Source organism: Nicotiana attenuata, unplaced genomic scaffold (genome assembly GCF_001879085.1).
Source record: "Nicotiana attenuata strain UT unplaced genomic scaffold, NIATTr2, whole genome shotgun sequence".
In the NCBI taxonomy this organism is placed as follows: domain Eukaryota; kingdom Viridiplantae; phylum Streptophyta; class Magnoliopsida; order Solanales; family Solanaceae; genus Nicotiana; species Nicotiana attenuata.
In genome coordinates, this window is record NW_017673628.1 from 34756 (window position 1) to 55942 (window position 21187).

General features: G+C 34.7%; 2 protein-coding genes across 2 annotated transcripts in view; both read left to right on the top strand.

Annotated features, from left to right (window-relative positions):
* Window positions 1-6895: 6895 nt before the first annotated feature.
* Window positions 6896-8909, top strand: LOC109216897 (protein LATERAL ORGAN BOUNDARIES-like). The gene is made up of 2 exons (XM_019381114.1): window positions 6896-7171; window positions 7941-8909. The coding sequence occupies exon 2, from the start codon at window positions 7958-7960 to the stop codon at window positions 8504-8506; it is 549 nt and encodes a 182-aa protein (XP_019236659.1). The 5' UTR covers window positions 6896-7171; window positions 7941-7957; the 3' UTR covers window positions 8507-8909.
* Window positions 8910-20435: 11526 nt separating this feature from the next.
* LOC109216896 overlaps window positions 20436-21187 on the top strand; it is an 8640-nt gene continuing 7888 nt past the window's right edge. Inside the window, exons 1-3 of the mRNA XM_019381113.1 lie at window positions 20436-20461; window positions 20554-20699; window positions 20763-21060. Coding sequence (XP_019236658.1) covers window positions 20436-20461; window positions 20554-20699; window positions 20763-21060 — 470 coding nt within the window. The remainder of the gene's footprint in view (window positions 20462-20553; window positions 20700-20762; window positions 21061-21187) is intronic.

A 21187-nucleotide genomic window follows, 5' to 3' on the forward strand; every position in this document is an offset into this window, starting at 1 on the left:
ATGCGCCATAATGACGCATGATGTTATGACGTCATTTTCAAAACTGACGTAACGGTCGGATGTGGATCTCGAAGCGTCACGTCATCACCTCGTCGTAAAAACGTTACTACTCGGCCTACACGCCCAAATTTCTCAAATTGCAACTAGCAAAGTCCGCCCACCGAGTTCGTCCGAAAACAACCTCGACAGTCAGAGAGACTAACTGTATGGATCGAAATCTGACTAAGGTAACCTGGTACAAGGATAAATTATTAAGAGGCCATTAGGACGAGGTCATACACAAGAGTAACGGAACTTACTGGCAAGCTGTTAATCAGGGCCGAAGTCGAAAGTTCAAGTCTGCAAATAATGGCTAGTTCTGTAATAAGATATTTAGGAGAATATTCTCTGTACCTGTACTTTAGGTTAAGTTGGAGGCATGTCTCATATAAATAGAAAGTTAAAAAGAAAAGAAAGAGATATGTAATATTCTATATGGTAAGAACTCTCCCGAAAAGTTGACTCTCAAGAAAAATACAAACATTACCTTTCCAAAGAGATTCGATTTGTTGTTTATTCCACATTTCTCGCATCAGACCCGAGAAAGCTTCTTTTATTTCCATATTCATTTGTCTTACATCATTGTCAGAAAGAAGAATCATCCACCTCATTCTCTCTATTTACATTTAATGTCATTTAATATATTTATTGCTAATCATTACTCTTCTCTCATTTATGGTCATATCATTTAATATACATCGCATTAAATCTGTTTTAACGAACCCCCACATTATCCTCATAAACACTCTTCGGATCTAGAAATTATTATCTTTAACTAGGATTTACCCATTATCTACTTATATAATATTGGTTTAATCAAAGGTTTCATACTTTTTGGTCAAACAGTGATGTGACCCAAGTAGTGGATAAATAAACAGGCTTGATATTAAATTATTTTGTGTGTGGATAAACAATGTCTAATAATTATTGGCATCTGATTGGTAGTAACTCTTTATAAATAGAGGTCAACATCACTTTCCCTAGCTATTAGATCCTAATGTATAGACGTCCCATTAGTCAAATTCTCCGTGTTGTGAGAGCGGGAAGCTCGTGAATGTGAAAGTTGGTTTTAGATTTAATTGTTATTTGCTACTGCTGCTGAATTGATGGAGTTAAACGATATGCGGGTGTACATGGATCGGGTTGGTTCGGTTTTTGTCAAAATCAAACCAAACCAACTATATCGGTTTGCATTGGTTTGATTTTATTGGATTTTTCGTTTTTTTATATGAATATTATTTCAATCTTACTTTATTAATTTTTTTATAAGTAAATATATATTTAATAAAAATTAAAAAAAATTAAAATATTTGATCTATTAAAATATTCTTATGGAAGAATTTTCTTAGTAACACATGATAGTTATTTTTTAGTCGTCTAACAATAAATTTACGTTGATGTACACTTTGAAGATTTACCGAATTTAATAATTAAAAATAAAAATAAATATGAACCTATATAATGATATGTTCTATTTAATTTCAAATTATCGAAATACCATTTCAAATTCGAAAAAGATATAAGAATTTAATAGATTCTGACATATAAATATGGAAGAACAAAGAAATTGACCCATTTCACTAACACTTGCTAAGAAAGTGATCATACAACTAATTAATTAAAGTTAATAAATATGGAGCACTTCATATTTAACTAAATATTACATCCCATAAGAGAATTGCAAATATTTCTAGATATTTTTTAAAGAAATTTTTATAAAAAGTCTTAAAACTATATATGAAAGTTGTATTTATATGTCGGTTTTGTTCAAGTTTTTTACTCAATACCAAACCAAATCTAATCGGATCTTTTAATCGATTTGGTTTGATTCTTTGGTTTGATACGATTTTTCGGTTCAATTTGTACGCCCCTACGTATCGGAACCCAACTTAAGATTATGTCTTTGTATTCGCTTAATCTCTGCTATGGTAATATACAATTTAAACGTACAATATGTTCAAGTGATGAGTTCAACCATTAAAAATCGAACTTTATATTTCAGTTTCTCTCTCTTTTTTAATTAAAAAAAAAAAGACAAATAAATAAATTTATGTGTATTTTGGCCCACAATGATTGGTAGAGATATGTAGGAGAAGGCGTGCAATAGGTGCAGTCTCCCTACTAAGCAGATGGAGATTTTCTTAATAAGCAGATAAAAATGCTCATTCTTTATGCTTATGAAAAAGAATATATTAGGAATAAAAGGCCCATCAAAGAATGTTTTGACCATGAGCTATTGATTGAGACCTACTTGTAGATGTGGTAGGGCATCTTATATTTTCTAGACCTTAACCTAAAGGGAATATACAACACCTTTACTAAGTTCTTTTTGAGTGTAAATTAAGAATGATAATATTATATTGTACATTAAAACAATTGTTGCTTTTAGCTAGATTCATGGCATAATTGATAGCGTCCTCTAGTCACAAACAATTATGAGTAAAAGTAACTATTTTACCTATTCGTTCCCAAAGTATCGTTGCGAATGTAGCCACAGTAAAATGGGCCCATGGTGGTTGCATGTTTTTGGCTGCCAAAAAGGAGAGGAACAATTGACAACGAACATATAAAAAAGTAAACAACCTTAATTATTTCTTTTAGCAGATAAGAAGTTCTCACGATTAGTTAGTTTAATTTCCAGAAACTTATTGGGAGAAATTAGAATAAAATACAGAAAATAAGCAGACAAAAAAAAAAGATTTTAGCCTAACACAACTGCAAAAGTTAGTTTTATCCAAAACTATATAAAGGGACCATCCCATCTAGAAATCTCAAGCGTAGTGAGTATAAAATGAGGGCACTATATTGGATAAACAATGAATTAGAGTGGGTCTAACTCTAATACCAGGGGTGAAACTAACTTTTACTAAGGGTGTCAACTAATCACCATTCGTCGAAATATCACGAAAAACTATACTGCGTATATAAATAAAATATTAGATTTTAGATGTATATAATATATATTGAACACTACCCTATGTCAGGAATTCTTTTTACTTCTTTCAAGTCTGACCCTTGAAGAAATTTCTGGTTTCGCCCCTGACTGATACCATGATAAGAAAATTAATTTTAAGCCTTATTCAACCAAAAAAAAACTTATAAAGTGAATATTGTCCAAGATCATATAAAGAAATCATCTCATCCTAAAAGAACCGATGTGGGATTAAATTAAAAATATTTAACAATTTGGCGCTTCTTTTTCATTTTCATTATTTCCTCCTGTGATGGAAAAAACGCATTTATCAAGGAGTTTGAGAATGAGCGTTGAGTAAATTATTGACTGCTTTGCTCAGCTGATTTTTGCTCCGGTGGATATATTGACGCGCTTTTATCAGTTTTGAACTGAATTCAAGTTAAAAAGAACAAAAAAGAAACTGGAGATTGAATCAATAGCGCATCCTTGTTTGAATTAGCAACTATTTTTGGCGATCAATTCATTCAATTTAGTTGTTAGTTAAGTCGAGTCAAACTGTCATGATTCTTCAGATCTTACACTATGTTTGAATCATTGTTACTCATCGTTTCATAATGTATTGTATTGTACTGTATTGTATTGTATTGCATCGTTTTATGGATACAACGTATGAATATATTGTATCGGTTACTGTTGTTAAATAACATTTTGTTATTTGGTTTGACTGTATCGTACTGTACTGTAACTGAGAAATTCACTAAAATACCCCCAATTGTTTTAAATAAAATTTATCAAGAATTACACATAAAAATAATTTAAGACAACCTCTAATTCATGATTAATTATGTAGCTTGAAAACAAGAGCAAAAACCTGAGAAAAAAAAATAGGTTAACTAATATTAGAAAAAAGAAAAGAAAATTGAAACGATGGAAAGAGACAAAGAATTGAATGGGGACTTGGATAAAAAGAACATGGCAAACCAACTCTAGAAAAGATGGAAGAAGATAAAATAGGTCAATAGGTTGGAGATTTGGAGTTAAAATAAAAAAAATTAAATAATAAAATAGAATTATAGAGTAATAAATAAGGGCATAATTGGAAAAGAAAATAGGAAACGATCCCACCACACCAAATCGGTTGTTTCATAAAATGAGGCTTTTGGTTGTTCCAGAACAATGGATTTAACAATACGATACAACCAATTTTAAATAACAATAAAAACAAACATTGTTTTAGAATAACAATACAATACAATACAATACAATACAACACAATGGGTAACAACCATCCAAACAACCTGTTAAGGTTTATTATCTTCGAGGTGAGGTAATGATATTTGAAAAGACTCTCCTAATTATTGTCTATTCTTTCCTAAAACAAAAAGTTATCCGATTTTCCCTTTTAGTTTTACTTACTCTTTAATTTGTGTATTCAATTTCCCCCTTTTGACTCTCCTAATTATTGTCTATTTGCTTCCTAAAAGTTGTGCACATTATGTTATATTTCCATATCAATTAATTGATGATGTCCAGGATTAATAAGTAGCAGAAGAAGTGCGAAATTGTAATAGCAAAAATTAATTTTTCCAATTTAAGACTTGCAGATCCAGTACTGAGTAGATAATATTGCACTAAAATTTGTGAAGATAACATCTCTCGAGAGTGCCAAACGGAAATGCTCATTTTGGTTTTTGGTGACAGTCATTTCTTCAAAGTAGTAAGGGATCGTTTGGTACGCGGGATAACAACCTTGATCGGCCACTGGAATTGAAATAATCTTACTGGGTTTGATTCACATTAATTAAATGAAGAAGATAAAATCATATTCTTTCCAAATGTGAAACTTTACCGAGGGCACAATTGGTTAGAAATGCCCTGAGGTGATTAGGAGCAGTTTGTCCATAAATATTTTTTTTCCCAGAAACTCATCTTTAAAATATTGTTTGCTTATACATTTCTTTGAAATTTTTAAGTTGAGTTTCATTAAAATTTTGAAGATGAGTTTTGAATTTGAAAAATTAATTTTTACCACTTTTTCAAGTAAACAATGCTCTCCTCTCATAAAACTGCTAACATTTTTTCAAATGAAATACATGTCCAAACATAATTTCAATTTTCAACAACTTAACTTCAAAAACTATTTTTTTTCCAAATTTCACATTGTTTATGTCCAAACGCCTACTTAGTCATTTAATTACACGAGAATCTTTCTAGAAATCACTTTCTTGAGTGAGGCAGTTATTTATTTTTTTCAGTCCCGCTTTGTTTTAAGTACTATATCCAGAAATAGTCAAAGTCAAAATGTATAGAATAAATGTTACAACCTTCGGATCTCCAAAGAATATAAATCAGATTAAAAGATTTGCTCACATAAGGAAATTCTTTTCCAAACGAACCCTCTTTAGTGGGTTTGCAGTAGAACACCTTAAAGCAGGTATCTGAAAAAGAAAAGCTCGAGAAGTCCTTATTTTTTGATTTTTTTTTCTTTTGGCTTATGTCTTTTTAAATTGTTTCCTTTTTGTAAAATTACACCGAATGGAACCATATAAATTGGTTAGGTAGGAATTTATTTCTTTTTTTTTTTTAGCTTGTTGAGCTATATATTAACATTCTAGGTATGAGTCACTTAGGGGGTAACAATTTACTTCACAGATTTTACTAGTAATTTAACAGGAAAAGAAAGCAATCACCAACAACTGCAAGGTAATCGAATATGAGATCATATAAAATGCGAAATTTTTTCGAAGTATATATCCAAAATCCTTAGGTAGCCAGGCTTAAGGACGAACTATTATAATGTGATTCCACAGAAAAAATATGCTTATGATCATGGGCAGAGTGCAGAATCCGAACCTTCTTCGTCAAAAAATTATACTATGTATGTAAGATTAGATTTTATTGTTACGTACATATATATTAAATGATGAACCCCTTGGCTTTTTTACATATTTTGTTTTTTAAATCCTCTTGTTGGAAATTCTACTTCTGCACTGTTTATGGCCTTGAGCTCATCCCAGGAATAATGTCTAAAGAAAAATTGGTGCATTATATTACATCGTCATCCTGTGTTGGTCATTTTCAATCCTTCTTATTCATTTTGTGTAAGCTTCAAATTCGTCTGACCACCAATTCTGCTTTGTTTCTAGCAAATTGAAAACAAAAATTTCTTCATCGGTTACGATTGAATTATCTGCTTAAGCTCCGCTGCTGATGATATTTTACAAAATGGAGATTTTCTTTTGATTCTTCAATAAGAACGTTAAATAAAGAATAATAAGCAGATAAAAAAAAAAGGAAAGTTTATTAAAGCAAAGGGGTTAAACCTAGCTAATTTATTGGATTGTGTCATCCTGCGATACTCATATATTTGTCAACAAAAGTAATACTATATATGTAGCATGTCAATTCCATGAAAAGAGTGATTAGTAATTGACAAGAAGTTGAGACAAATGAATGGAAAAGATGTTCTCCAAAATCAGAAAATAAGAATTTCAAATAAAGCTTCACAGAAATTAATTCCTATTTGAATGGATTTTACGGAGGATAAACAATTTTTTTTTTTCCAAAATCCGAAATTCAGAATCTGTCTCAATTCAACTATACAAATATATGAATCTTCAATCAGTATTACAACTACATTTTCTTTTTACTGCCTTAATTTTTTTTCTCTTTTGTTCTTCCATTCGATCTCTTCAATTGCTAAAGTAACATGGAACAAATAGGAGGAAAATGTCGGGTTTATATGACTAAAAAAAGAAAGAGAAAATAAAACGTATTTAGAATAATTTTATGGTTGTCTTTGAGTGCATGAGAAATAGGGTAGAATAAGGGGAAAAAATGGATACATACATCCCCACAAGTATGAAATTATTATTAGATGCAGTGTCATAGTCATCTTTTTCCTAGTGTACCTTCCATTTATTACCCTTTGTCTTTTGCCTTCATTCCTTCTCCATCACTAAATTGCCCTCTTCTCTTTTCTTTATTTATAACTTTTGCTACTACTACTAGATTTGCAGGGGACAACCTAAAGTTCTCTCTTCTCCAATTAGGGTTTTTCCCCTTAGAGGGCTTCACCAGTAAGTAGTATATTGAACTTGTGAAGCTCACTTTTTTTTCCCTTTCAATCTGCTCTACTGTTTTTGTACTTTCTTATTGTAACTTTGAAGAAACACAGCCAAGTTTTCTGATCAAGGAGCTCCTGAAAGAGAAAAAAAGGTAATTCCCTTTTCACAATCATCTCATCAAAGAAACCTAGCTAGATCAGAAATAGGTAAAGTCATCATAAAGGGTTTCTTGTGACTAACATTTTTCTTCCTAAATCTTCCTAAAATAAGTTCCAGAAACATACTTGCTTTATTATATTATGTTACTCCGTGTAACAGTTGTTGATTTAGGGTTTTCCTTTTACTTATTTTTAAGAAATTTGATTTCAAGTGCATTTTTCAGATCTCATGTTTAATGAATTTCAGAAAGGATATATCACTACTTCCACTTGAACCTCCAAATTCAAGATCATGAAAATTCTACCGTCTCTGTGTAGCTGGATGACATAAATGAGGCAAATTCTTCATCAACCTAAATACTCCTTCTATAGAAGATCAAAGCATGCAGTGTACTTGTGAGCCATGAACCAAAAACAACAAATTGTTTGGGAGAAAACATAATAGAAAACCATTAGCTAACTTTCCATGTAGTATATGAAATACCAAGATCGATTTCACAAGTTAGAAATACACCCAATTGAGCACGTCTAGCATATTTTTTCACTGTAGCAGGATCAGATTTTATAGCAAAAGAATCCCAAGAGAAACCCAAATTGGGAAAAAGGAGAGAAATTTAAGATGCTATAATAATTAAGGTAAATTTCCATTACAATTCACAATAAAATAGCTTATCTTTAAGAGAAAATTGTTATAATTAGTTAAGGTAAAAAATTTCAATTAAAAAAAAAAAGAAGAGCTTACTTGATGTTTTCTCTTTGCAGCTACTTAGAGATCAAGAATGGCTTCATCCAGCAGCTCATACAACTCCCCTTGTGCAGCCTGCAAATTCCTAAGGAGAAAATGTCTACCTGGCTGTATTTTTGCACCTTACTTCCCACCCGAGGAGCCTCAAAAATTCATTAACGTTCACAAAATCTTCGGTGCAAGCAATGTCACTAAGCTTCTCAATGAGCTTTTACCTCACCAAAGAGAAGACGCCGTCAACTCTTTAGCCTACGAAGCCGAAGCAAGAGTAAGGGATCCCGTTTATGGCTGCGTTGGTGCCATATCTTTCCTTCAACGCCAAGTTGAACGCCTGCAAAAGGAGCTCGACGCTGCTAACGCCGACTTGATTCGCTATGCTTGCAATGAGTACACACCCCCGCTGCCTTTACCTGGAACACAAGCAATTAACATGGCTGCTTTTCGCCAAAGGCCGGTTGAGTTTAGTAGAGGTTTTCATCAAACACCTAGTTTTCCTATCCCATATTCTATCCCTAATAATTGGAATGATCAAAACTCTTCTGCTGGAAATATCCATGGAGGAGGAGGAGGAGCAAGTATTTGATCGGTCAAGCAAAATTTATAGAGGGTTTTCTTACTAGGGTTTGTGACCCTCTTAAGAGAATGGTGTGCTACTTAAGTTTTAACTACTTTCGCTATGGTTTCCCTATAGCTACTAGCCCTTTTTCACATTCACCGTCCTAGCTAGAGCATTGAGTCCTATTTTCTCTTGAAACTATAGTATTATTCTACTCTTACTGCTGAACTTGAAAACATTTCCAAGCATTTTATATTTTGGCTAGATGTTCTGTCATATTTAGAGACCATCTAATAAGATGTGGCATGGAAAGTCTATGGCTGCTACATTGAGAGTCTAGAAAAAAAGGGTCATGTCTATTTAAGGTGTAGTAATTTTATGGGATTTGTTTATGGTCAATAAACAATAAATAAACTATTTTCATGTTATTGAAAAGCAGATTCTCTCCAGTTAGAATCTGTAGAGCTAAGTCGTCGTTTATTAATTTATGTATATGCATATCTTATTATTTACATATGGTTTCTGCTTTTGTTGAAATGGACCACTTTTCTTTACCTAATATGCTGCAAAGCTGCCAAGTTTCATTTTCTGAATTTATAGCCGAAAGAAAGCCATATCAAAAGGCCACTAGAACAAGCAAAATCTGAGTGCCGATTTCACATCAAAACATTATAATTTCTTTGTAAGGCAACTTGATGAGCAAGGGACTGCAATAAAGAAAAAACACTTTTTTTTTTTCTTCACACAGTCTTGTGACCAAATAGTCTTCAGTGAACCAACAGGAAAAAGAACGATCTGTTTGGTTTCATATATTGTCGATATAATTATTATTTCCCAAAATCATCTGTTTACTAAAATGAAAATCTGAACTGTGCGTATTTCCTATAGAACCTCATCTTTGTCTACCATATACAGTATATTATTTCTTGCACATTGTGTAGAACAGTGGGTAATGTATAGGGTTTTCAGCCTTTAACATTTCGTCCCCAGCAATTCCTATACAACACTGTTTTCAACATAGCATCGCTCACCCATCAATCCATCACAAAGCCCCTCCAAGAAAGGAATATAAAGAAGAACAAAAAGAATGCATGCAGTCCAAGATTACAGAATTTATGTTTTTTACTTTGGAGAACGCTTTGCCTTCTTAATTAGTTTGATTGTATGTCACACTTTCCTTTTTAGTCTATTTATATTTGAATATAATTAAACTTTGAAATTCTGATTTTGCACTTAATAATTATAATTTTATATCTACACAAGTGTTTATGATCTATTTAGACCATACATTTCAAGGACCTCTGATCAGGGGCGAAGCTAGAACACGACCTATGAGTTCGGCCGAATCCACTAGCATTTATCAAAACCATGTATTTGTTTTAAGAAATTCACTGAATATGTACGATTTATTAGTTTAGAACCCAGTAACTCAAACAGATTATATTTCCGAACTCATAAACTTCATATCCTGGCTCCACCTCTGCCTTTAATATTTCTTTTTGCAACTACAAGCCTTTGTCAAACACCAGTTACATAAAACGGGATGAAAGAATTAAGTACCTCCATTGATTACATATTAGGGATTGAAGACGTTTGGACGAGTATTGGAAATACCCTTCTCTTAGCTAGGTATTGGAAATACCCTTCTCTTAGCTCGGAAAACTCCTTACATCTCATGGGTATAAATTAAAGTGGGCCAGTCCGGGCACAACCCGGCCTACTAAGGGCGAGATAACCGACCCGATTTGGGGCTAGGATAGGCTGCATTTAATGGGCGGAGTTGATGGGGTTGGATAGAAATAGAAAATTTTGGTGCTACTCTTGATTTTTTGACTTTGCTTCTCTCGTGAACACCACTTTAAGTTTAACAGGTTTGTCTTTCGCTTACCTTATGGGAAACACTTTTAACTTTTGAACTTAAAGATTTGTCCATGGGTACAATCTAGGATCAAAAATTCAAGTTTTCAAGGTCATTTAGTGTAATTTCTCGGTCGACAAATATTTAATTGTGAATCCAACAATTATTATATATTAATTTGAAGTTACTTTACGAACCTATAAACTTTAAATTCCGAATCAACGTCTAAGCGGTAAAAGAAAGAAAAGGTAGGATTCACACGAGTGCAAATAATGTAAATGTACAGTGGCAGAAGATAGGGAGCACTGCACAGTCTGCACTTATTGGATTTCATTCGATAGAAAAATAATCCGACAAGGTGTAGAGGCAGAGTTGTACGCTCAAAAGGCGATTCTTTGATGATCTCGAGATGACCATGAATTTAGAGGATATGATGGAAATATTGATGGAACTTGACTGCTCTCTCTCAAACATTGCTTCTGACAACGTACTACTGGAGAATAGAGGAAAAACATGAGTAATAGTACTACTGGTGATTTTGCTGCAATATGATAATCTGTGGAGGTAGGTAAACTTGAGGGCATTGTTTTCTTTGCATATTTATCAGATAACTATAGTTAAGTACTTTCTTTTGTGCCAATTTAAGTGATCATATGTTTGAATGAATACGAAGTTAAGAAACAAATAAACATTTTTTATAACTTGTGGTCTAAAACGACTACTTATAAAAATTTCTGTGGTTAGAAATCAACTGACTACGAGTAAAAAGAGAAATTTAAAAATGAGTTGTTATTAAATATAAAAAAATTGTCATTCTTTTTAGGACCGATTAGAAAGGAAAATGTGTCACACTGAGATGGAGGGAGTAGAACATGTTTTTACTTTAATTTGTGATTCTTAAAGTTAAATTATATGATTTGGCACAATATTAATTCTAACTAACTGAGTAATATGCTGCTTACCATCTCTTTTAGGTCAATACACTAATAGTCATCTGTAGAGTTTAAGTTAAATATGTAATCACTTTAAAAAACAAATTACATTATTAATCCATCACCTAAATAATATCTATAGGTAAGCCTTCTCAAGATGTGAAATTTCTAATTTTAAAAATAAAATAAATTACCTACTATAACATATAAGAGTGATATGATGATGTAAAAATTTCTTATACTGATAGTGCATATAACTTAAACCGAACATCAAAAGTAAAGAATTAACTTCGTGTTTAGACGACATGAACTAGTCATTTTCTTTTCAGAACTTGACAAAGTACATGTAATCAGGAGCTATATCATTAATTATGAATCTATATCTTTGTATGACACTCGAGCTTAGTATTATTATATACAGATATCCTCATCGTTAACGGAAATGTTGTAGTGTTACTGTGTTAGCGTTTCCTTGGCCCCGTGACGGATTAAAAGTTTCCATGTAAAGTGGCATATATGTTGAAGAGTTTTAGCCTTCAATTAATTAAGGTGATAGAGATATATTTGCTCATTTCAATTTTCATTTCATGCTCACTCTTTTAATATCTCTGGACATGTTGTATGTCTTTGCTAAAAGAAAGAAAAGGGGATTGGGGAACATCAACCTAAAAGAAACAAAAACAGCCATAAATTTTATGATCATTTGTATTTTCTGATCAGTTCACATATAATTTAATTACTTTAACGAAAACGTATGACTGTTACAATAGTTTTTCTTTTTTGTTTTGGTAAATAAATTTTTATATTACCAAAACTGAGAATACTTACTTACAGCTGAAAGAGAACAAAATTGGCTAGACAACCCCAACATCCTCACGCAAAGTGGAGTGTTGAATAGTTTAAGGTTTTCAATGCAAACTCACTCATAACTTGATCTTTTGATAACTCTGGACATATTGAATGTATGTGTGAAAAGAAAGAAAGAAAGATTCAATTAGGGAACATCAAAAACATCCAACCTAAAACAAACAAAGATTTGAGTCACTTCCCCACCCTGATATATGCAGAAAGAGACAAAGCAGAATTTGGGTGGTGGGGGCTCTCAAACCGTCACCCCCCATTTAATCGTCTCTGTCTATACAATCCCCTCTATTTCTGCCGTTTTTACCTGCACTTTTTCCTTCTTTTCCACGTCTAAGGTCTCAACAGAAACTAAGATTTATCTGCTTTAAAATAAACACGTACTATGCATACTATACATTCGATTTTGTTTTTCGAAATACCGCATATTTTCCTTTGTTAAACCCAGAATGATGTTTAAAATTTGGCAAAATGGTATCCTGGCCACTTAAACTTGCACCTGATTGTCATCTCGGTAAATAAATTTTCAGAATTTCCACATGAACACTTCAAACTTGAGCATAAGTGAACTAAAAAAACCTCGAACCGTTGACTCAACACATGTGGCATCAATTATTCCTAGTCAGCTGTTGTGCGTCCTTTTTCCAATGCCCAACAGTAATAAACCCAAGAGCCCATCTATTTAAAGGGCTTCTTCTTCCTAGTTTTGCCTACAACCTACATTTGAGGAACTGAAGCTGCGTAGCATATTTTCTCTTCAAATTTTCTACAGATTCAAATCAATTTTTTTCTTCTCTAGATCGATATTTTATTGTTCAGGCCAAGAATGCAATGGAAAGTTGTGTATTTTATTCTCCAAGAGACAAGATTTTTTTATATGATAAAAAGCCTTAGCTAATTTTTAACCCTATATGCCAAATCAGCTATGGAACCGACAAAATTCAGAGGGAAAATAAGAATTTAGTATGTTATTCCAAAAAGTCTTAATTTTAAACCCTAACAACGAAACAATCATTGCATACATACAAAACATATCTATCATATAAAACATCAATAACACATAAAAACATAAGAAAACAACTAGAAATAACATGAAAGACAACAATCGGACCTTGCATGACTTCTACGAATTTGGTGATGGAGGAATCGACGGTACACAAATCCAACAGATTCTTGTTTTGGAACCAAGCTTGAAAGAAAAATAAACCCAATGTGCAAATGATCTCGGAGGTGGAAAATCCTAGGTCGTTCATTTCAGATGATTGAAAATGTAGAATTTAGTTAGAAAGAGAGACGACTGAAACTGTTGAGTTTTTAGAGTCTTTAAGTCAAAAAAGAATGGGAAATAGTCGGTGATTAGTGTATATCCGTGCCTTACACATGGTAGGTTTTAATTGGTCTTTTGCTGACTGTATTGCCACGTTTGTCAATTTGTAATGCACGGGCTATGATTCAACGGTATGAGGTGTTTATTAGTTCACTTATGCTCAAGTTGAAGTGTTAATGTGGGAATTCTAAAAATTTATCTACTAGCATAACAATCAGGTGCAAGTTTAAGTGGTAAGCCTTGCCTTGAAAATTCAAACCAAAAAGAAAAATTCTGTTCATTCCCAACTTTTGAGGAATGAGGAGGACCCTACTGATTCGCCAAACAGTACAAACATCAATCTGTTCAGACATCAAATTAAGCGAGCTGCACAAGGGAAACTTCTTATTTTGCTGAATAAACTAACCTACCTATTATTGTTTTTTATTAAATTCTTTTCATGTGATTGAGGTCAAGTCCTCAAATCATTTAATACTACTTTTGTTTTGTTCTCTCAAATTTCCTTAGTCCATATAATTTTTACCACAACTTACGTTACAAATAATGGCGGCATCACAATTTTTATACAGAAAAGTTAAAATATAAAGAAGTTAAACATACGAATAAATCAAGAAAATTAAATACTTTGTAATGGTGAAGGACTACATTAATATCTTTTTAGAAAATATATGTACTTTATTGGATGTGCTTTTGTAGTAATTCATAACTTACTCTTTCGTGAATGGAAATTATTAGATCTTTGGCTGAATTAAATAAATTCATATCTTCGGCTGAAATAAATAAAGTTTGTCAAAAAATAAAGGCAAAAACTTCTTTAGATCGTAATATTCTTTCTGAAGATCACCCTAGTGGCTGCCATCATTACCATAATCATTGGTTATTATCCAAAAAGAGACTCTTTAGGTATAAATAGTTCATTAATGTATGGGGCCTGGGGGTCGTTGCAGATCTATCTTATATTCTCTAAATAATCTGAGGAATCAATTGGTTGTAAGCCGCATAATACTTTGTTTAGCATCTCGTGCATGTGACATGTTCAAAATAATTGTTCTTGTTTAACTTTAGTGGCCAACTAAAAAAAGAAGTCAACCTTGACCACTTAAAACTTTGTATATCCGAATCAATTCGATGTTTGTGAAAGCGTAAATTAATTTTGGTAGAGATTTCAATTATAATGGGAGGGAAGTAATTAATGAGAACAAAATTTAAAATCTCTTAATACAGAATGAGGGGTCTCAGAACTTTCCCTTTCCATGAATTTTTTAATTCTAACGCTCTTTTTTTCTTGTTCCCAATTACGTCTTATCCTCGAAAATCTGGTTTGTTGCATTCCAAAAGCCGATTTATTGATACCTAAGATTATCATAATCATGTGTAGCTGTGAAATATATCTAACTCTGTCATGGTTAATATGTGTTTATCGGGGGAGCTAAAGGGTTTGGCCGAACCTAGTGTAGGTTTATTAATCAAAACTTGTATTTGCAAAAAAAGTTATAAAATACGTAAAACTCTAATTTAGAACCTAATTACTAACACGCTTGATGTCACTATCTTAAAGTTTAGAACCCATAAAATTCAAATCTTGGCTCCACCTACGATGTTGATGAGCAGCCATTAACATAGAGTTCCATGGATCTAGTCATGAGTTGAAACATGCTTTACTAGTGGACTAAGATTTGCTTTTGGCAATTTTCTTTCTCCAGATATTCGTTGGATAACTCCACAAGCCGAACCCTTGTCCATAGTTTAGTTCAGTATACCATGGGATTGATGAACAAATAATCATTATGAGAAAGAATGATTAGAGTTATTGTGATTGAATAGGGCCACAAATTAAGGTTTTAAGCCTTTTAGAAGAAAATGTTTCAATCAAGAAATGACACTTTCAGACTTGAAAGATTGCACAAACTTTTATTTCTACAAAATAAAAACAGCAGTTTGGTTGGTTGTTTTTGTCCCACTAGTTCACAAATATAAGCAATTGATTATATATGTGGGCTTTATATACAAAGACGTATCAGTTCCATGTTTTGCTAATTTTCGTGCTCACTTTTCATGCTTTCGCTAATTTTCTTTAAATGTAAGGACCATATTGAAAGCTAGTTATTTAGACATTAGTTATTAGGACCAAAGTATAATTACTAGGATTTAGAGGTCATTATTATTACTTTTAGTTACACTGCATATAATTGGTAGTTACAGTTGTTAATGAATCAGTTGGAAAATTCCCAAACTCTCGTCTTCTTCTTCACGCTTATAGCTCTCTCCCATGGCTGAATTCTAACATGGTATCAGAGCCATGGAGACTGATTCGTGAGGATTTCGACCATCATCTAACCAATTTCCTACTCAATTCGATTGCTCAGTACTCATTTCAGTCAATTTTTTGCTTGATCGTGAAAATCAATTGCTGAAGCTTGTGCGTCAATGGCGACAGATAAAAGCGACCATACGCACCCTCTTTTTCTTCAACCTTCTGATACATCTGGCTTGATTCTAATTCCAATTCGGCTTATAGGTTCAGAGAACTATGGACTGCGGAGTAGATAGATGCAACTTGCTCTCAAAGCCAAAAGAAAGCTAGGGTTTGTAACAGGAACGTGTGCTTAGGAATCGTTCAAGGATGCTCTTCTGGAGGAGTGGGAAACTTGCAACGCGATAGTACATTCCTGAATTATGAACTCTGTTTCGAAGGAGTTGCTTAGTGGGATCATCTATGCATCGGATGCACATGTAGTCTGGGAGCCTCATGGAGCGTTTTGATAAAGTGAATCGAGTACGTATCTTTCAATTGCATAGATCAATCTCGAGATTGTCGCGAGGATTTGACTCTGTATCTGTGTATTTTACCAAATTGAAGGAGTTATGGGTTGAGTATGATGTATTAGTGCCATTTTCAAATTGTGGTTGTGCCTGATCTAAGGAACATGTAACTCACTTGCATCAGCAAAGGGTGATGCAATTTCTAGATGGGCTAAATGACACTTATGAACAAGCTCGTCGACAGATCCTAATGAAAATCACTGAACCAACCCTCAATCAAGCGTATGCATTAATCATTCAAGATGAAAGCCAACAATCGATGGGAAGTGCTTCTATGGTTGAGAAGGGAGATCCACTGGCTATGCAAGCTGGGAGAGGACAAGGTTATCGAGGAAAGAAATAGTTTCTACAATGTGAACACTGTCGTATGAAAGGCCACACAAGGAAAATTGCTTCAAAATCATTGGCTACCCTGAAGACTTCAAAGGAAAATGATGGGTTTTCAATGTCTTAGCCTTATGCTTCTTATGTTTTGATGATCTAACAAACTTGTCATGAAGAACCAGATAGAGCACCTGGCGCACAGGATATACATTTCATGTGAACTGGTCGAAGCCTGAAAACCAGCAAAGGGAGGAACAAAAGCAACTGATGACTGACCAGAACCGTACAAAGAGGAACACAACAGGGACCTGGTCCCTTAGGGTTCTCTGACAAAAAGTACAATTCAAGTACACAGCTGGAACGTGACAGAAGAAAGTGACCATCTGGCAACTGTCACAGAAGAGGAACACAACTAGGACCTGGTCTGTTGGTGTGTCCTGACAGAAGTACAAAGTCCACTATCCAGCTGGAACGCAACTGCCAGAAGTGGCTGTGCAGACAGTACAGCAGTCACTTCTCATTGGGAAGAAGCGTACACCAAGAGTTGACATCACTATCCATTGTGCTATCTTTTGTGATAAAACAACCTGGTGCAAGACACACCATTCTTTATGCATTCAGTGATATTCTCTCAAGAAACAAAAGTATTCATCCAGCATTGAAGTCACTGGTGTGTCAAGAACAAGAAGACAACTCCACTAAGGATCAATTTCTAAATGAGTTTATGTACATCCGTAGTTGAGTTGTAATCTTGTTATTTGTTCGTCATTGTAATTCCTAGTTTGCTTTCTTAGAAGCGTTGTCTTAGGAACAAACCAAATTCGTAAACTTCTGAGTTTATGTTGTGACTAGGGATAGTCTTAGTTTAAAGCCTTTGTAACTAGGATAGTTATAGAGTGGCTTGTGGGGGTTGCATCACAAGTTAGTTTGAAGTCTTTGCAATAGGGTTTTTGCAAAGTGGCTTGTGGTGGTTGTATCACAATTAGTTTTGTTGACTTATGTTAGTCCACCAAACTATAGAGTACCTGGTCCTCTATGAGACTGATACGTAGAATGCAGTAAGGACTGAATGTAAAGAAGGCCAGAGATTTTCTACGTGGAAAAATCCCTCACAAGGGGATTAAAAAACCACGACCTACACCTGTAGGCTTTAAACTCCACTAACTTGTAATCTACCCATTACAAGCCACTTTGCAAACTCCCTTTTGCAAAGACTTCAAACTAACTTGTGATGCACCACCATAAGCCACTCTANCGTAGTATTGACCATTGAATGTGGGAGGTCTATAGGTTGATTGTCCTTCTTCAAAGCTTGGTGGAGCAGCCATTGAGGATTCCTCATAGGTGTTAGCCTGATAGGAGAAACCTGCTCTGATATCAATTGTTGACTTATGTTAGTCCACCAAACTATAGAGTACCTGTTCCTCTATGAGACTGATACGTAGAATGCAGTAAGGACTGAATGTAAAGAAGGCCACAGATTTCTAAGTGGAAAAATCATCAAAAAACCACGACCTACACCTGTAGGCTTTAAACTCCACTAACTTGTAATCTACCTATTACAAGCCACTTTGCAAACTCCCTTTTGCAAAGACTTCAAACTAACTTGTGATGCACCACCACAAGCCACTCTACAACTCTCCTAGTTACAGGGGATTTAACTTATGACTATTCCTAGTCACAACATAAACTCTAAAGTTTACGAATTTGGTTTGTTCCTAAGACAGCAAACTAGGAATTACAATGTAGAACAATTAACAAGATTACAACTCAACTATGGACGTACATAGGACTCTATTAGAAACTGATCCTTACTGGAGTTGTCTTCTTGTCCTTGACACACCAGTGACTTCAATGCTAGATGAACTTTGTTATGCTTGAGAGAATATCACTGAATGCACAAAGGAAGTGTGTCTTGCACCAGGTTGTTTTATCACAAAAGATATCACAATGGGTAGTGATGTCAACTCTTGGTGTACTTCTTCCTAGTGAGAAGTGACTGCTGCACAGTCTGCACATCCACTTCTGGGCAGTTGCATTCTAGCTGGATATTGGGCTTTGTACTTCCTGTCAGGACACACCAACAGACCAGGTCCTAGTTGTGTTCCTCTTGTATAACAGTTGCTAGATGGTCCCTTTCTTCTGTCACGTTCCAGCTGTGTACTTGACTTGTACTTTCTGTCAGAGAACCCTGAAGCAGCAGGTCCCTGTTGTGTTCCTCTTTATCTTGATTGCGTACAGTCACTGACTTGCTTATGTCGGAGAACCCTAAAGAGCCAGATCATCAGGTCCCTGTTGTGTTTCTACCTTTGCTGATTTTCAGGCTTCGATTAGTTTGCATGAAATATATATCCTGTGCTCCAGGTGCTCTATCTGGTTTTTCATGCCTAAGTTTGTTAGATCATCAAAACATAAAATACTGAAAACCCATCAAGTTTGAAGTCTTTTCAATAAGGTTTTTGCAAAGTGGCTTGTAATAGGTAGATTACAAGTTAGTTGAGTTAAAAGCCTACAAGAGTAGGTCGTGGTTTTTTGATCCCCTTGTGTGGGATTTTTCCACGTAAAAAATCTCCCGCCTTCTTTACCTTCAGTCTTTACTTCATTCTAGGCATCATCTCATAGAGGACCAGGTACTCTATAGTTTGGTGGACTCACATAAACTAACAATTGGTATTAGAGCGGGTTTTTCCTATCAGGCTAACACCTAGGAAGGTTCCTCTAATGGCTGCTCCACCAAACTTTGAAGAAGCACAATCAACCTATAGACCTCCCAGATTCAATGGTCAATACTATGGCTGGTGGAAGACCCGCATGCACGATTTTATGATGGCAGAAGATTCAGAACTGTGGGACATTATATGTGATGGTCCACATGTTCCCATGAAGAAGATTGAATAAACATGGCAAATGGTTCCTAAAGGAAGAAGAGAGTAGAACGACATTGATAGAAAAGCTGTAGAAAAGAACTATCGTGCCAAGAAAATCTTGATGTGTGGCATAGGACCTGATGAGTACAACAGAGTCTCAGCTTGTGACACTGCCAAAAAAATATGGGAGGCGTTGCAAACCGCTCATGAAGGAACCACTCAGGTCAAACAAGCCAAGATTGACATGCTCACCACAGAATATGAGCTCTTTAGGTTGAAGGATGATGAATCTATACAAGATATGCACACTAGATTCACCTCCATCATAGATGAGCTTCATTCACTTGGAGATGTCATTCCCAGAAATAAGCTCGTAAGTAAAATCCTTAGTGTCCTACCTGGGTCTTGGGAAAGTAAGGTAAATGCCATCACTGAAGCTAAAGATCTACAGACTCTGACCATGGATGAGTTGATTGGTAATCTGAATACATACGAGATGAAAAGAAAGAAAGACAATGAAAGAAGAGAGCCTAAGAAGGAAAAGAACCTGGTGCTTAAGGCTGAAAGTAATGATTCAGGTGATGAAGATAGTGACATGGCCTATCTTACTAAGAGATTTCAAAAGATGGTTCGAAGAAATGGTGGTATACCAAAGTGGGGAAGTTCAAGTAAAGCAAGGAACAACGATCTCTGTCACAGATGTGGAAAGCCAAGGCATTTCATCAAAAACTGCCCACTCGCGAAACAGGAGCAGTACAAGCAAAATCCTGACAAAGTAGGAAAAAAGAACCTGGTTCCAGATAAAAGATTCAATCAAAAAAGTGCTGCTGACAATATCGTTAAGTAGGATCTTGCTGCCTGGGGAGACTCCTCAAGTGAATCCGAAAGGGGATCAGACGCAGAAGATAGTTCCTTGATGGCAGTGGAAACTGAAGCAACGAAGTATGATTCACTGTTCGCGCTGATGGCTCAGTCAGATGAAGACGATGAGTAAGCATCCGGGATGTTCAGAGAAATCTGAAATCCTATTCTTCTAAGAAGCTAAGGTCTTTATCAAATGTCTTAATTGTTGCCTATTATAGCCTTATAAACGATAAGCAGATCCTCACAATAGAACTAGGAGAGGCAGAGCAATCTAGGGATGATCTAGTGGTCTGTGTAGTAGACCGAGATGAGACAATAGCTAATCTTGAAATAGAAAAGGAGGCCTTGAATGAAAGAATAACTAGTGTGGAAAATGAGAGAGACGACCTGATTGCAGTAGTTGTTGATCTAAAAGAAACAATAGAAGGCCTTAACAATGAGAAACACACCTCAGAAGAAAAAGTTGCATCTACTGAAGAGGAAAGGGATGACCTGTTAGCAATATGCACTGATCTAGAGGACATCATTGAGGGACTCAATAGAGAGCATATGAATGTAAGTCTTGGGAAAGGGAAGGAAGTAGCTAGTGAGACACACATCATGCTTGAAAAAGAGTTAAATGTTGTAAAAACCAGTCTTTGCAGTGAACTCGAGAGGAATCAGCAACTCCAAGCTGAGTTGGAGAAAGTAAGAAATGATCTTGAGAAATTCCTGAAGTGGACCTGGTCCTCAGATGCTGTCACTGCCATGTATCTCAACAATAGTGGGACAAGCAGGGCATCGGGTTCCAAAGGGAGAAAACTCCCTACAACCCGCACAACAAGTATGTCACTGTACCTGATAACTGGCTAT